Genomic DNA, 17,911 nt, shown 5'->3' with positions numbered 1-17,911 from the left:
TGCGGCTTACATTTGAGGGCGGCTTACATTATTTTTTTAACACCTCAACATGCGGCTTACAATCGAGGGCGGCTTATAAACGAGGGCGGCTTACAATCGAGCAAATACGGTATAGGCCTACTACAAATCTATGCTCTATCTTTACCACTTCGTTCCAAAAATTTTTTTGTTTTTATCAACATTCCTAGTTTTGAAAAATCGCATTTTGCTTTGAAAAATAACTAGGCTTTTTCATAAACCAACCAAACCATTCATACCGAACCTTTAACTAACTCATGCAACTTGTTTGGTACAAAAAGTAAAAAAATGCAATTCTGCAAACCGATCAATCATATTTTCATTTATACCTCATAATTTCTTATCTAGGTTGGTTTTAATTAAAAGGTTATTGTCGGTACGGTACATTCGGTCGTTACCGGGCAACGGCAACTTTTGGAATTTACTGTCAAACACTACGTGAATCGTTGCCGCAAAACATACTAGAACTAGACCCTTCGTACTTTTGATCAGAATTGGTTGTAATTATTACCGCTTTAAAACATAACACACAAAAATGTCACTGAAAGCTATTACGATAGACGTTATGAGCCGTTTTGGATAAAAGTGCTTCTACACTTTTAGTTATTCATTTTTATTTGCCTGCGGGTAATAGCACCAATTAACAATATAGCACATACACAGTAACACTCGTGCAGCATAACACAAAGCATGCAACAAATATATACACATTACAATTCTTCAGTAAATGCACATTTGTGAAAACCTACTGAGGAGAGTCAAATTAAGTGCGCTAGCCAAACCCTAACAGGTTTCTTTATTTCTGTGCATGTGCACCTATTCACGAAAATACACGTTTTAGAAATAAGGTTATGTTCAACAAATCATTTCTACATATTTGCAGTAAAAAATATATTCATAGAGTGCTATGAACAAATATGTCATTTTACAATGGCAAAAACAACAAATGGGTACTCAGCTTTAAAATTCAACTATTTAAAAGTTTATCCAATATGAATTGCTTTTATACATCAAATGCACTAAATAAAATACACACAACTGCCAAAGTTCAATACAAATCAATTATCGTCATTGCAGTAATTCACACTTTCACAGTTGCGAGCAAAATAAAAAATTAAGGAACTTGAATTAGTGAAGTATACTACAATTACAATACAAAGTTTTACAATTGAAATCTTTCGTATCTATTTTGCCTCGATGGGAGACATTTTTAGACTCAAAACATCCACTTTCGGTCTAATACTCGCTGTAGAAATGATTTCCAAAGGTGGTTCCTGTAAAACGAGGTAAAGGTTTCACTTATTTTGATCATAAACTTACTGCACCACATGGCAAATTCAAGTGTGACATTTTGTTTCTTAAATGACAGAGAATAGAAAGTATGAACTGGTTTGTGTTTAGAATGCATGACAAAATGTATGTTTAGTGTTGCATGATAAGAAATGTATTTAGCAACACTATGATTAAAATACTACAAATTAGCTATAGCAAGGTTGCTATCAGCATGGACCTCAAAAAGAGGACAACCGAAAATGTAATTTTTATACCAAACAAAATAAACGTTTTTGAACATCTCTGAATTCATTCGAATCGTTTTGGTATGTTACGCAACACCAGAGAAAAAAGGTGGAAGTTTTGTAATTGTTGAAAATATGACAAAATAAGGACCCAAGTCAAAACAAGGACATTTCTTAGAAATAAGGGCAACATATTTTTCCAAGACACTGCCCTTTAAAATACGGCAAATCTTACAAATAGGGAATGTATGGTAACCCTGGCTATAGAAAAATGTTTTGAATAAACATAAGTTTAGATATGCATCAAAAAATTTACTATAAAGTGAATCTCCTAAAAATACATACTGGAGTGTCATCAGCAAAATCAAGATAAAAATTTTGCAGCACATTGCAGATTGTTAACTTGACAACTATAAGTGCAAATCTCATTCCAATGCAATTTCGTGGTCCACCTCCGAATGGTTGAAAAATCATCGGGTCAATTTTGTTCATATCCTCCATTCTGGAATATAAAATTAATAATGAGCACAAATCTGAGGTCTATATTGTAAATCGGAAAGAGTATTTGTGAAGCTGACATGTGCAGCATACAAGGCAGGCAACGGTTCTTGTGATTCGACTTTCGGCGGATTCTCCACTGAGCCTGTGTAGCTCAGTTGGTAGAGCGCGAGGCCAGGAAAGACTTCGAATCTCACTGCAGGCTAGATTTTTCTAGCCTGTGCCTTGCCTTATGGGAATGCTTGGGAGACCGGCTGATTCGGTATGATGCCTTTAACAGGCCTTGCATACTATGAATTTATATTTGAGATTTTCACAGAAAAAATGTATTATAAGGACCCTCCATTTCCTTGACATTGTTCTGTACTGTAACAATTTAGACACCTTTCTGGTTTGAACTTCATGGGTTCTTCCCAGTATTCTTCATCATGGGCCAACCCATACATGGGAATAATAATAGTTACTCCTTTTGGGATAGTTATTCCATTCATTGTTATATCTTCTGAGCAGTGACGCGAGTTTCTGTAATGCAGTAAAATGGTTATTTTAATTGCAGTATATTCAATGGCTTTGACATTAATGTAAACTTTGTATATGATAACTGAATATCGTAACAAAACTGCTAGGTGTTTTTAAAGTAGTGGGCTGTACTCCCAGGACTGCTGTTTGTGCTTCCATAACAAAACTTCATTGCAACCTTGCCTATTATTTAATTAGGGGCGCTATTGTCTAATACAAAATAATTTAAAGATCTTATACTGAGCCTTTTTCACACTTTAAAGGTTATTTACCAAACTGGGTGGTGGTAAATTAACTTTAAACTTACACTGGTACAGCAGGATATAGTCTCTGTGATTCATTAATGCACATCGTCAAATACTTCATGCTGTTCAGGCCTTCATATGTCAAACCACCCTGTAACCAATTTCACAAAAATGAATCAAAGACATACACAAAACAACAAACAAAGCTATGCCTAAATTCTGATAGAGCATGTCATGTTCATAGTTCTGAGGATCACATTCCTTACATATTCTTGTACAGTGTCTTGGATTTCCTGCCTCAATTTTTGTTGTACATCTTTGTGGGCAGCAAGGTTATAAGCCAGAAATAGTATAGTGCTAGATGTTGTATCGTAGCCGGCAAGAATCATTGTTATACTGTTCGCAGTTATCTCGTTCTGTGTAATACCTAAACACAAATATCAACCAAAAACACATTTTACTCATAACCTGACTTTATAGCATCATAATGTTGTTGTTTTTCAGACTTGGTGATTTCATTTTTGTCTTAGCTCCATACACACATAGAGGTTCTTGTCAGAGATTTGTCAGAGATTTCAGAGAAATCAGAGATTCTGATTGTCAGAAATCAGAATGATACGACCTTCAGAATGTATAAACCTATTCCTATTTATTTTAAGCAAAGTAGTTCTACTTTTAAAAAAAAATCCTATGTTAGAGTAACTTATATACATAACTATTTTAAACTATTACTGAAATGCCAAATTTCAAATACATTACAGTTACAACTGTAATTTAAACACAATAAGTTCACATTCATTTGCTGGTAGCGTATGTTCTTAGAAAAACAGACTGGTATTCATCAACTAACCAGATTTTTAAGATACTGTCATCAACAACAAAAATATTTTGTACCTTTCGCATTTTCATGTTTAGATTCCTGTTCTGATATTTCAGATTTAAGCATCAATCTCATAAAATCAACTCTCTGTAAAAATTTTAGAACACAATTTTTAACATTTGCTTTGTTTTTATTTCATTTTGATAAATTTTTGTGTGAAAAAGCAAAATTTAGCAGGATTAAGAGATTTTCTACTGCTCAGTTTATAGGTATGATATAATATATGTATAAATGTTGTACATAGATAAATCAGCTATAGCAACTAACATGTTTGCACACAAAGTGGTAGTTCTGTGTTTCCATGGCATGCAATACTACTTTTAAGTAATTGTTATACTATTGTGGCACATACAAATGATATCACATAAATAAACTTACATCAGTGCTTCCAGTTTGGGATTTTTCCTTTATAGCATTAGTTAGCGAAACAAAATATTGAATGGTACCCTTTGGGTAAACAGTGTAATTGAAAAAGCGCAAAACTTTTTCAAACGGAGGAAAAATAACTGTAAAAAACACAAAAAAAATTAAAATTCTGTTTTTTTAGAAATAGACATGTTCTTCTATAAGCATGCTAGGAAAAACATGTTTTTTTATTGTGAACATTTCAAACATGATCCACAAATTTAATTTCATCTTGGGATGTCACCTAGAACTGGTTTCTATGAATTTTTATAATTTAAGGCCATAAGGTGGAATTTTCTAAGAATGGGAAAAAAATTATTTTGTACTTTTTTTTATTATCCTAGGGCTATTGTGGGGTTGTAAAAAGAGTTTTTATCATTTATGGGTGAAATCAGTAAGCTACATTTAAGATCTGGGTAGGCTAAATCAAAAATCTGTACTTTGGACACACACTACAAAGACAGCCGAGTCAATATGCTCAAACCTATATTGGCTTGGATCAAACTTTTTATTGATTTTGTTTCCTTTTGAGTTGGTGATTTAGTGTATTCTAGTCTTACAACAAATATTTTTTTGACATGTTATGTAGTCTCTAGTACCAGTAGTAAAAAATACTCACCGGTAAGAATAAACCAAATGTTAAAAGTTCTTTGTAGATCAAAAATCTTCTTCACCATTTCTATCAGTTTTAAGTCTTTTCCTGTTTCCTAAAAATAAAGTTTTTATTAAACTAAGACCAAAATTTCATGTCTTTCTTTCTTTGATAAAATTTTCACACAATAAAATTACCTGAATATGGGTGTCAATACCAAACGCAGCTGCACATATAGAATCCATAGCCATCCTTCCAAATACCCTAAACATATTTGATGTCCATATAACCATGTGGTTTTAGCTACCAAAAAGTGCATATAGCTTGGCCTTACTCTTTAACATCAATTTTTCCATCATTCTCCTCTGATGTTTTTTTGATTTGCTTCACCATTAGCTCCACACATTTTTCAACGGTTCCGTACATTCCTTTTAGTTTTGAGGTGGAAAAATAAGGTGTTAATGTGTTCCTAACAAAAATATTGTGTGTTATGTAAAGAGCAATCATAGTACACCAGGCCTATTAAAGGCTTGTACCGAATCAGCTCATGTAAATGTGAAAAGCAAGTTAAACATGTTGAGGCAATTAAAAGTAGTGATGTACCGAATCGGCGAAATTTCGATTCGGCCGAAACCAAATATTCGGCAGTTTTGCCGAATAAATTCGGCCGAATCAACCGAATCTTTTATGACGTCACGCGAAGTCGCATTCAACGCGTTTGACATGAAAACATAAGTTTATGTACCAGACAATTAGTGCAGAATGGTTGTGTTTCGTACTTATTTTAGTTCTGTGGGTTTTAACATTGCTTCAAGCATGATTGCCAACCTGCCAATGAATTACGGATTTTTCGTCTGGAGTGGGAAAACGATAATGTGGTAAAACATATGATAATTAACGCGATTTTCGTTGGTACAAAGCAGAAAAGTCATGTTTAACGCTAAAAATGTGTGTTCGTAAAAGATTCGGTTTCGGCCGAATCGCAACAAAATATTCGGCCGAAACCGAATCTTAAAAAAAACGGCCGATTCGGCCGAATAAATTCGGCAAACCGAATATTCGGTACATCTCTAATTAAAAGTTTTAAAAATTTAGTCAGTTTAAGCAGAAACAAAAACTAAAGTCTTCAAATGATTTAAAACAAAACCAGTTATTTTACGGTAAGTAAGAACAGTTGGTAAAACAGCATTTTACCTTATTCTTTTCCATTTGGGCCCAGAAACACTTACAAGCTGGTTCTTCATTACTTCTCCATTCAAAAGATTTGAAGATGCCTTAAAAGGGTAATAATGCTTGTAATACATACCAGCCTTGTATATTCTACATTATTAAATAGTCAAAAGTTACTATATTGTCCTGTTCATTACAAACAATTTATTGCATTACAACTGTTTTGAATTAGTTTTAAAGACTGTTTCAAAACACATGAACCTAAAATGCAAAATTATAAACTTTAGACACATGACAATCGAATCAATCAGGTACAAACTAACACAAGCATTTTTGGGGTTGAATTTTCTGACAACATATAGCAAAAACAATCATGACACAGTTTGTTTATCTATTGTATATTTAATGTTCTAATATCAACAAGCTTTTTAAATACCTTACGGTCAGAGAAAGTGGAAAATTCCTTGATATAAATCTGTTGTAGCACATCAGTATCCCAGATCGTAATTCTACTTTTCAGGAATACGTAAGTCCTGTAAAAAATAGACGCAGGTAATGATTGAAAATTATGCTGCTATGTAAAAAAGAAAATCAATACATACCCATATACTTTACCAAACTTTTTTTTGTTCTTCACGTCATTGAGAAAAAACTGCAAATTTGCAAAGGTGTGGTAAAAATAAACTAGTATAGCTATTATTAAATTAAATAACCTGTTGAAAATTTTTCATGGCTGGCACTAAATTTCCCAAATTCAACAATGTCGGTGGATCATGTGGAATGCCAAGTTGTTTAAGGACCTGCCATTTTCGATGAATGTAATACCTGCAAAAAATATAATTTTATTAGGAACAAAATGGTTGAGAAAATATAGCATAAGCAACCAATTTTTAAACAGAAAATAATCTTTTAAGGCCTTATTTTTAAAAAGTTAACACTAATTTAACAACAAAAACCACCTTACCGTAATAATCCCAAGACTGTTCCAATTAAAATCCAAGTTTCAAGTGACAGTATGTCTAAGGCCGTTATCATTCTGTCTCTCAACGGCTGCAATTAGTATTCTTTTTAATATTTCAATTTGCAACAGACTCTACCAATCTTTTAGCCTTACTTGAGCTTTGTTTCGATGCCGTTTTCACTTTTCAGTAAGTCACGTTACGTTTCTCGTACGTTTTTATTGTGTGCGGCAATGTGCAATCAAGCATATAAATCATGTGACATTTAGCTGTTGCAATACCCCCACTTGGAAATCTTACACAAAAAAGTTAGATGTACGATGCATAGTTTTAGGAAGCCAAATTTGCGACATACGATGCCACGATGCCTTGAATGGGAAAACTGAATGTCCGAAAATGCTGCAAAGAACATGTTTATGGACCTTTTTCGAACCATCTCATCCATGCTTCTAGTACAGGGGTTCCCAACCTTTTTTGCTGCTCGTACCCCTTTGTCAGATCAGAGCATTCTTCGTACCCCTACAAAATTCTCATGGAATTTTTTCAGGAATATATTGCTAAATTAAATTGCTTTTATAGCTCAATTAAACGATAAACCGGTATTTCACACAGAAATTACTGGCGTGAAGTGAAAAAAGCATTGTTGTGAGACAATGAGGCTTCTTACTAAATAAAAGCTGCTTTGTGGCCCAAGGATCTTCGTACCCCTTGATGTACCATCTCGTACCCCCAAGGGGTACGAGTACCCCCAGTTGGGAACCCCTGTTCTAGTAGGTCATATCACATCTCAATGCTGTTTCCCATCTTCTGCTAATATACACACCCATTGTCGGACTTAAACCTCAACCTTATAATCATAAATTGTATTTAAATCGCCTTTGGGTCCATGTTTTGTCCTGAATCAGTCCTATTGTTTAGCAAAACTCACACAGTTAAGTTCATAATTTGCAATCCATTTCTCACCATTGCTGCTCATATACACTTGATACCAGGGAGTCGAACCGGAACTGAACCCGAACCCGCGAACCGGTTTGAGCGGTTAATTTCATTAAACCCGAACCCGAACCCGAACCCGAACCCGAACCGCTATTTACGATTTTCTAAAAACCCGAACCGGAGTTGAACCCTATATTTTGTTTGGCGTTGGACCCGAACCGGAACCGAACCAGTTAAAAAATGCAGTCTGTTTTATATTTTATGATTTTTTGTGCAAAACAGCGCACTGAAGAATACGCAAGATAACACATATAGGGCGTGTCAAAGATAACCGCACACTGGCAAAATTATTTTGGTGTTTGATAAGGCCAGGTAGATGATGGGTAGAATTGAATTGAAACGAATAAAAACTTGAAAAACTGCAAACCGGTTCGGACCGGATAACTTGCCCAAACCGGAACAAAACCCGAACCCGAAAATATACATTTTTAAAAACCGGACCTGAACCCGAACCCTTAAAAACAAAACCAAGTGAACCCGAACCGAACCTGAACCCATATGACAAGCGGTTCGACTCCCTGCTTGATACATTCAGTTAATGAATGTTTTTTTTTCATAACGCAAATGCAGAAATTAACAGTGAAATACATACAGTAACATTTGAGTACGATTGTACAGCAAGTATTATATGGCATGGGCATAACTTGTGCTTATCATAAAACAAAAAACGATTTGTATCATTCAATAATAGCACAAACATAATGGCAAATGACCATTCTGGTTGTCATCTAGTATGCAGAAAAGCAGCTACCCCTGTGTGCTTGTGCATAAACTTTCAGTCCATGTGCAACAACAATTACACCAAGTAAAACGCAAGTGATAAACAAAACTGGGCAGTATTTTATGCTAAATTTTCATGTCCAATAAAAAAATTAGGAAGCATTTGTTTGAAAAACATCTTGCCATACTGCAGAAATCATAAAAAAGGTTCCACAGAATCAAACATACTTAAAACATCAAAAACTTGCTGATTAACTTAAAACATCAATTGCACACAATGAAATCTACAAAATGAAATTAAAAGCTCTAACCTAAAACCAAATACTTCAACCGATAAAATTAGAAACTTGAATTTGTAAGAAATTGTTCAGCAAGGTTTTATATCTTTTGGATCTATTCTGTGTCAATTGGAGTCAGCTTTAGACTCAAAACATCGACTTTTGGTCTGACACTTGCTCTGAAAATTGTTTCCAAAGGTGGTTCCTGTAAAAAGTAGTCAAAGTTTAAATGGTGTCACTTATCAATGTACATGCATTAAAACAGAGAATACGATTTCAGTTGCATGAATATTCATTTTTAAAGTACACAAATTATGTTGATGTGTACTACTCAGATAAGCTAGTTAAGGCTTCAGGATTATTTGTTATTGGGCATTAAATGTCTTTAATATACATACACTTTTACCAGTTTTATTCAATTGACATTTTATGTCTATATGAGAGGCATACTGAAATGCTTTACCCTTTCTGAGAGTAAGTTAGTAAGTTACAAATTATTTTAAAATACATACTGGGGTGTCATCAGCAAAATCAAGATAAAAATTTTGCAGCACATTGCAAATTGTCAACTTGACAACTATAAGTGCAAATCTCATTCCAATGCAATTTCGTGGTCCACCTCCGAATGGTTGAAAAATCATTGGGTCAATTTTGTTCATATCCTCCATTCTATAAAATAAGTTTTAGCATTATCACTATTGTTAGTATAATTTTATGTTCGAAGTTGATTTTACTACTAGTGGTTTAGGAGAATGTGTCTCTCTAATAGTAAGCATATCGTCACTAACCAAATACTAAATTAGTTATGAGTACAAATGGTACCAGTGGTGGGATTCAGCCGATTCACACCGGTTCTATAGAACCCACCCATCACATTTTATGAAATCAGCGAACCGGTTAGCATTACTTGTTACTGTCAATGCACTTTTTGTAACAGAACCGGCAGAAAAATGTGACTTTCGTTAAAGAACCGGCTGACAAAAAAATGAATCCCACCACTGAATAGGACCACAAGCAGTTTTTTGACTCAAAATCAACTAACAGTTATTCTGCTTTTCCACAAGTTAGGTCAATCTTTTAGAAACCCTTGGATTTGGTTTACACTATTACACTGTTTAATATGTACACTATCAATACAACGTTTCTGATGAAATTGCCTTTCTGGTTTGAATTTCATAGGTTCATCCCAATATTCTTCATCATGCGCCATCCCATATACAGGAACATTAATAGTTACACCACCAGGAATTGTTATTCCATTAAGTGTAATTTCTTTTGAACAAAGTCTTGAATTCCTAAAAAGTGGCAAAAAGTAACAACTGTAATTTGGAGTTGCAATCATCTGCATTTCATTCTTAGTTAAGCAAAGTAGATCCTTGTTAATTTTAACCACAGGCTTTAAAAAGGGTTAATTTTAATCTAATCATTCATTTATAATAACGTAACTACATTACACAAAAAAACAACAGTATATATGTAACATCTTACATTGGTGTTGCTGGATAAAGCCTTAGAGATTCATTGATGCACATCATTAAGTATTTCATGTTGCTTAAACTTTCGTATGTCAAATCACCCTGCAAACAACCACTCAAAAAGTTACAAAATTGTACTACATCATAAAAACACCTATTACCAGTGGTGGGATTCAGCCGGTTCGCACCGGTTGTATAGAACCGTCTCACTAAATTTTATGAGATTAGCAAACTGGTTAGCGTTACTGGTTACTGTCAATGGACTTATTGTAGCAGAACTGGCTGAAAACTATCACTTTGATAGAACCGACTGACAAAAAATTTGAATCCCACCACTGCCTATTACCATTCATATTTATTGAGATAAAGTATGTTGTTTTAAACGCAAATGGGTTGGTTAACCATTAGATTTTTGTGACTAAAACTTTACTTACATATTCTTCTACAGTGTCTTGAATTTCCTGCCTTAGTTTATCCTGTACATCTTTATGAGCAGCCAAATTATAGGCCAAAAACAGTAAAGTGCTTGAAGTTGTGTCGTAGCCAGCAAGGATCATTGTGATACTACTTGCAGTGATTTCATTTTTCGTAACACCTAGAATAGCATACCAATTGTATACAGAGGCATAAGTTGGTTTCTTTTTGAAAAAGGAACTGAAGATAAAGGCAAAATATTTGCTGGATTTTCTAACACATCTTTGTTGAATAATTCTTATTCTCAAGTGTATACACATTTTATTGACAAGTATTTAATCGTAACATAACTTTTTTGTTTAAAAAGGAGCAGTTTTACTGAAAGGTGATTAGTCAATTAGCTCAAAATGCCAATTCAAAAATACACTTTGTACAATTTTAATTTTCAATGGTTGCTTGTTAATATATTTTCACTGATAATGAATTTGTTAAAGTATTGTAAACGCAGTTCCTATTTTATGCTCATTTGGTTTTCAGTATAAAGGGTATTTTCAAGTCAAGAATCAAATTAAATACAAACTGTTATTGTTTTCATGCAACAACAAACCATTACTTACCTTTTGCATTCTCCTTCTTAGAATCCTCTTCAGATATTTCTGATTGAAGCATCATTCTTATAAAGTCAACTCTCTGCAAGATTTTAAAATTAAATCAGCTAGATTAATATTTGTTTGTAACATGCAAATTTTACGGACCCACATGCTAACTATGATGTTGTTGTAGCATCATAAAACAGTTATGAATAGTCAGTTTACCCTCCATAAATTGTGTGAAAAGCATAACACAGTACACTTGGGCTTTAGATTGCACGACATCATATTGTTTCATTACCGATTTAATTAAAACATAAAATTGTTATATAAAGTACAACATACATCAGAACTTCCTGAGAGGGATTTTTGTCTGATAGCATCAGTAAGTGAAACAAAGTACTCAATGGTTCCCTTTGGGTAAATGCTGTATTTGAAAATATACAGGACCTTTTCAAACCATGGAAAAAGAACTGTAAAATAAAAATCTTTAAAGGCCATGGTTTAAATTCCCTGATCAAAATTCTTTGAGGAGTATATATTAAAACAAAAACATACATCTATACATGGACACAAAGCTACACAGTGATGGGACACTATTAAGTTAATCAAGTTTTCAAATGACAATTATTTAACAACATACTCAACACTATTTGTGTCAAACGTGTACACAACACTTGGTGTTTTTAGTTTTACATTTAAACTAGTGGTTATTTTGTGTTAAGTTTGTGATTTATTATTTTTAAATTTCAAACAAAAACCTAAAATTGATCAATTAAATTTTCTTGCCTTGCAAAAATCTAACTTTTAATAACACTTAATACGGTCTGTTGAACCTGTGCTATAGAAAAACAAACCCACTTACAGGCAATCATAAACCAAAAGTTGAAAGCTAATTGCAGTCCAAAGATCCTCTTCATCATTTCTACCAGTTTTGACTCTTTTCCGGCTTCCTAAAAATAAAATATGTTTTGAAATTCATTTGTGATTACAGAAGCACATCTGAATATTTAACATTAGTGTCAGAACACCTTACATGAAAACATACACTACTAACAGATTTGACAATTAAGTACATGAGGCATTATGCTTGTAATAAGCGTCTTTCTTTTAAACATAAACTTACCTGAACATGAGTGTCAACCCCAAAAGCAGCTGAACACATAGAGTCCATAGCCATCTTACCAAAAACTCTGAAAAGATTTTGATGCAATTATAATTGAAGTGTTGTATTATTGGTTTAAGATTCACTTATAATAAGATTTTCTACAAGGTGAATAGTTTTTCTGAACATGTTTAATTTTACATTGTTCTTACTCTTTTATATCAATTTTTCCATCATTCTCCTCTGATGTTTTTCTGATTTGCTTCACCATGAGTTCTACACATTTTTCAACAGTTCCATACATTCCCTTTAGTTTTGCCGAGGAAAAATAGGGTGTCAATGTATTCCTAGCACAAAAGCATGAACGATAGAAAAAAGAAAAATACATTACAGCCTGTAGAGAAATACAAAACCCATAACAGTACTTAAACATTAAAGAGTGTAAAGCCGCAGACAGTGCACACTGTTTCGAGCTATAAGATCTCAGTTCATCGCACAGACTAGGTGAGGCATTGGTTTTTTAGCCTGTTACTCCCAACAAACTGGAGTGCCGTTGAACGGTTCAAATGGACTTCAAACTGAAGACTCACTAGCCAAAACGGCCAATATCTTGTCATCACCTGCACTAATAAGACCTCATAAGTTGAAACAGTGTGTACTGTCTGCAGCTTTCCTTCATTGGCTCTATGCTTTTGTATAAAAGAGTGTGATTTTTAAATGTATGTCATGAAATTAAAACAATAAAAATTTGGAATAAAGAAAAGAGGAAGAACAGAAATGAAGTCTTTGGACACTTTATCCAACTTTTAAAATCAAATAATCACTACTAATTAAGTCCTAAAACAGCACTTTACCTTATTCGTTTCCATCTGGCCCCAGAAACACTGATAAGTTGATTGTTCATTATTTCTCCATTCAAAGTGTTCATAGACCCCTTTAACAAGTTATAAAAGAGTTATGTAACATACACTAGCACTTATTAAAGTCAACATTCCACTTACGGTAGTTATTTTTTTAGTTAACAAATCTTTTTTACAGCACATTCCCAGAAAACAGTGGGTAGTCTAAACTTTAAAGCTGTTAACAGCCATTGTGCAAAAGTCATGCAAGTGTTTAATACTACTTTTCTGTGTTAAGCCATGGTTATTTTTTTACAGACTTTTAAACACCTGACGATCGGTGAAATTTGAAAATTCCTTGATGTAAATTTGTCGAAGCACATCTGGATCCCAGATTGTTATTCGAGGTTGAAACAATACATAAGCTCTGCAAAAAAATTATGCAGGTAAAAAATACACACTACTACAAAATCGGGTTAAAATCACTGCATACCCATATACTTTGCCAAACTTTTTTTTGTACTTCAAGTCATTGAGGAAAAACTGCAAATATACAAATTTCACGGTAAACACCAAAAAGTACAGCTAATTATTTAATTTAAGAAACCTGTTCAAAGTTTTTCATGGCAGGTACCATATTTCCTAAATTTGACAATGTAGGTTGATCATGTGGAATGCCAAGCTGTTTGAGAACCTGCCATTTTCGATGAATGTAATACCTGCAAATAAACACAGTTATATAACATCACAATTATAGCTTTGCAATAAAGTTGCACACAGTGACAACAGTTTACCAGAAGAGAACATACAATGAAAATATTCTTAAACTTAAAACCATTTGGATTTGGAGACAAAAATTTTAACCGATTTAACGAACAATCAACAGCTTACCGTAATAATGCCAAGATTGTCCCAATCAAAATCCAAGTTTCAAGCGACAATATGTCCAAAGGCGTTATCATTTTGTTTTTGCAGCTAAGCAAAGGCTTCTCTACTGTCTTTGTTTCAGGGTGAAGCGTATTCTTTCTTGCAGTTTCTTGCAGTTTATTACGCGGACTTTAATCGCTCGTATTTAAGTGAGCGACATGTGTTTACGCATCGGCGTCACGTGACTTTGTTTACTTGAGGTTTTTGAAACGAGATTAGTGGTGCGTTTTCCTTATTTGGAAATCTATCGGGTAGGCAAAAAACAATTCCTACACAAACCAGCTACATAAATGATGCATCGGGTGAGCAATATCTAGTAACAGCACACGAAAAAACGAAAGTCAAAAACGGAACCATATTTGGGTTTAGCTTCTCGATATCACATAACCCATTTCGTCATTTATATGTATGCTGCGTTTGGAACTAGGCCAGGGTTTTGCAACTAGGGGAGAATTTAACGTAGCATTGCTGTCTGACGTCAAATGTTGCTCCATTACGTTACCAACTTATAGAAAACACTTCATGTGCAAGTTAACACGCCATATCAAATTCTGTTTATTTACAACCCACGGACAATTTCGTCCATGGTGGGTTAAGGAGTTCTTTAGATCTTGCTTGTTTAATCCATTTTGCATTTAAACCTTACACCAAGAAACTTAACTATCTTTTTTTGCAGTTTGGTACTTTTTAGGCCAAATACAACTTCATAAACTACATGGATGTATGTTATTTTAAACTATGGCAACAAATGCAGGTTTGGTGTTATTTACACATTTCACACAGTCAGCTTCTACCTGGTCTTTGTACTACATTATTTACACTTCCTTTCCAATAGTGGCAGAAAAAAAACAAAGTAAAAAATGACAAAATTAGCAATAATGATCAACAAAACAAATTTATTTGCATAATTGTTTTCAAGGTAACAAAAAATTAATGACACAAATTAACACACTACCACAAGACTAAAACACTGCTAAGATATCTTTCGACAAGTTTTTAAACACTACAATCCCACAGCAAACTCAAAAGTTGCATTTCCGTTCCCCCAACAGAAATTTGCCTAATGATCTGCTGTTGCAAATAGAAACACACTGAAAAAACAAGCACAAATAAAATGAAAAACGATTGCATACATAACTTAACATTTTGTGAGGCTCCTGGACAAAGGTTTGATTGCTTCACTTTTGTCTTCAAACATGTAGATGCCTAAACAATTATTTGCATTGTAAATAGCACCAACTATGCTTCAAAAGTAATTGCATCATCCACCAAATCATGTTGGTAAAATTGTTTCTAATACCTATACCGATCTGACTTAAAAGGTCCATTGACAGGAATACCAAGATACTTCGACTGTTTTGGGGTGAGTTTAGTTAATTCCACCCCTAGGTGATCAAGGTGCAATCTTGCAACTTCCTCATCTAAATACTTGGGAAGAGTGTAAAGCTTTCCTTTTTTGTAATTTTTGCAATCTTGATTATTGGTCCACAGTTCTATTTGGGCCAAAACTTGATTGGTAAATGAGGTGCTCATAACAAAACTAGGATGACCTTTAGCACAACCAAGGTTAACCAAGTGACCATCAGCTAAAACTAGGATGTGTTTTCCATTGGGCAATAAATAACTGTCAACTTGGGGTCTTATTGTGGTTTTCTTCAAGGCAGTTGCTTTAAGCCAACTAACATCAATTTCTGTGTCAAATTGCCCCATATTGCAAACTACTGCATTGTCTGGCAGCAACTCCAAGATCGATCCATCTATTACAGATGTACAAGCAGTTGTTGTTATCACTAGGTTTGCTTTAACTGCTGCATGATGCGCAGTGAGCACTTCATAACCTTCCATGGCTGCCTGCATGGCCACAATTGGGTCAATTTCAGTTACTAAAACCCTACATCCAGATCCGCGTAATGCTTGAGCACATCCCTTTCCAACATCTCCAAATCCTGCTACCATGGCAACTGAACCAGCAAGCATAATATGGGTTGCTCTTCGAATTCCATCAACAATAGACTCCCGGCAGCCGTATAGGTTATCAAATTTGCTCTTTGTAACAGAATCATTGATATCAATTGCTGGAAATGCCAAAATTCCATCTCTAACCATGGCATTTAAAACTTGTACTCCTGTTGTGGTTTGCTCAGAAATGCCTTTGATTCCATTCAACAACTCAGGATATTGTTTGTGGACTAGTTTTGTCAAATCAGCACCATCATCCAAAATCATATTTAGTGGCTGTTTATCGGGAAATATAAGAGTCTGTTTGATACACCATTCATACTCTTCCTCTGTTTCACCTTTCCATGCAAACACAGAGATCCCTGTTGCAGCAATCGCAGCTGCTGCCTCGTCTTGAGTGGAAAAAATGTCACTTGAACACCATCGCACTTCAGCACCAAGATCCACCAAAGTTTCAATAAGCACTGCAGTTTGAACTGTCATATGCAGACATCCAGAAATTCTTGACCCTGCAAGTGGTTTGGTCTTTCCTTGTGTTTTACGCAAAGACATAAGTCCTGGCATTTCATTTTCAGCAATTTCAATTGCTTTTCGACCAGCCTTGGCCAAACCAATATCAGCAACTTTGTAGTTGGACATAGTGTTATGTAAAACTACTTTTAAATGATGACAATCTAAAATATAGATTTAGTTAAGTGAACTTAGAAATAAAACATTTAAAAAGTGTTTTGATGCCAACAATTAGTATAGTTGGTACCTATGCATTGAAGTCAAGATTCTAGAACTGTACAAAATTCCAACTAAGGTAGCATGAGATTAAATTGAGTGTCATAAATCCCTAAAAGATAAATAATACATAATAAATAAGTGAAATAAAAGTGCATAGCAATGCACTAACTTCTTTATGTAGCATGTTTTTTTTGTGATTGTCTTGTTTTTACGGCCTTTCATTTGTATTGGAAACGTATGTAAACCATATAAATCAAATTATGCCATTAACCCCTCTTGTAGCACCTCGAATCTCACGTAACACGTTTGTTTTTAGCCCTAAGATCTGTTTTTATGGTACTGCTACTGCTAAATGTTGCTGTTAATCGTTTGCCTAATTACCAGAGAATGACAGACAAACTGATTTCATTATGCCTGAGTTATTGTAACAAGTTTAATAAACATCGAACTAAATCGTGCTTGTTGCTACGTAATTTCCACATCATGCCGTTTATTGTAAGTCCTGCTGTACGTCTAAATTAGTACTCTAATTACTAAGTTTCAGGAATTTGTTGTCATTGGTAGCTATCAATGTCTAATTAAGATCTTGTATGTGTTTGAAACATCTGTCAACAAATGCCATGCAAGTTGTCTGGGGAATCACTCTTGGGGTTTGTGACGTGTAAATATTTAGCGACAAGGAGAAAAACTTAATTCTGCGACTGACCCACAAATTCTTTTTTTGTCACAAATTTGATTTTATTTTCAATTTAATTTATGCAGGTTTGTTAAACAAAATGTGCCTTGGGGGAAATTTCGAAAAAATGTGGCCCCCAAAATTTTATAATTTTATTGTCCCCACTCGACCAAACCAAATGGCGCGTAACTTAAGTTAGTGCGATGTTATTTCTGCTCTACTCCAAAATACGCAATCTACCAATAAAACTAATTAAGATATTGACGGTAAGGGCTGTGAGGGTTTGTAATACAAATAACTGATAATTTAATCTCAGATACCTTTTGGGCCTAATTTGTGTTAATATGAGGTACCATACGGTGTTTAAATTAGTCCCCCTCAACACACATGAGAATAGACC

At 34.2% G+C, this 17,911-nt stretch overlaps 1 protein-coding gene and 1 pseudogene across 2 annotated transcripts; both read right to left on the bottom strand.

The window, feature by feature from the left end:
- Positions 1-591: 591 nt before the first annotated feature.
- On the bottom strand, positions 592-14,446 carry LOC145211378 (uncharacterized). Its single transcript, XM_080080038.1, has 30 exons — positions 14,112-14,446; positions 13,828-13,939; positions 13,714-13,763; positions 13,551-13,647; positions 13,236-13,315; positions 12,594-12,728; positions 12,403-12,469; positions 12,142-12,229; positions 11,622-11,749; positions 11,304-11,376; positions 10,707-10,867; positions 10,286-10,374; positions 9,955-10,092; positions 9,310-9,466; positions 8,916-9,002; positions 6,809-6,894; positions 6,558-6,669; positions 6,447-6,496; positions 6,281-6,377; positions 5,869-5,948; positions 5,009-5,143; positions 4,872-4,938; positions 4,702-4,789; positions 4,056-4,183; positions 3,692-3,764; positions 3,064-3,224; positions 2,860-2,948; positions 2,418-2,555; positions 1,881-2,037; positions 592-1,292 (listed from the first exon to the last, which is right to left on the bottom strand). Exons 1-30 carry the CDS (start codon positions 14,180-14,182, stop codon positions 1,203-1,205), a joined length of 3,084 nt encoding a protein of 1,027 aa, XP_079936164.1. The 5' UTR covers positions 14,183-14,446; the 3' UTR covers positions 592-1,202.
- Positions 14,447-15,023: 577 nt separating this feature from the next.
- Positions 15,024-16,809, bottom strand: LOC145224429 (adenosylhomocysteinase pseudogene; annotated as a pseudogene). Its single transcript, XR_013859648.1, has one exon. The product of XR_013859648.1 is annotated as an adenosylhomocysteinase pseudogene (transcript).
- Between the last annotated feature and the right edge of the window lie 1,102 nt (positions 16,810-17,911).

The sequence above is a fragment of the Phallusia mammillata genome, chromosome 1, assembly GCF_965637545.1.
Source record: "Phallusia mammillata chromosome 1, kaPhaMamm4.hap1.1, whole genome shotgun sequence".
NCBI classification, from domain to species: domain Eukaryota; kingdom Metazoa; phylum Chordata; class Ascidiacea; order Phlebobranchia; family Ascidiidae; genus Phallusia; species Phallusia mammillata.
Note: the sequence above shows the minus strand (reverse complement) of the source record. Positions and strands in the feature narration are given on the sequence as shown.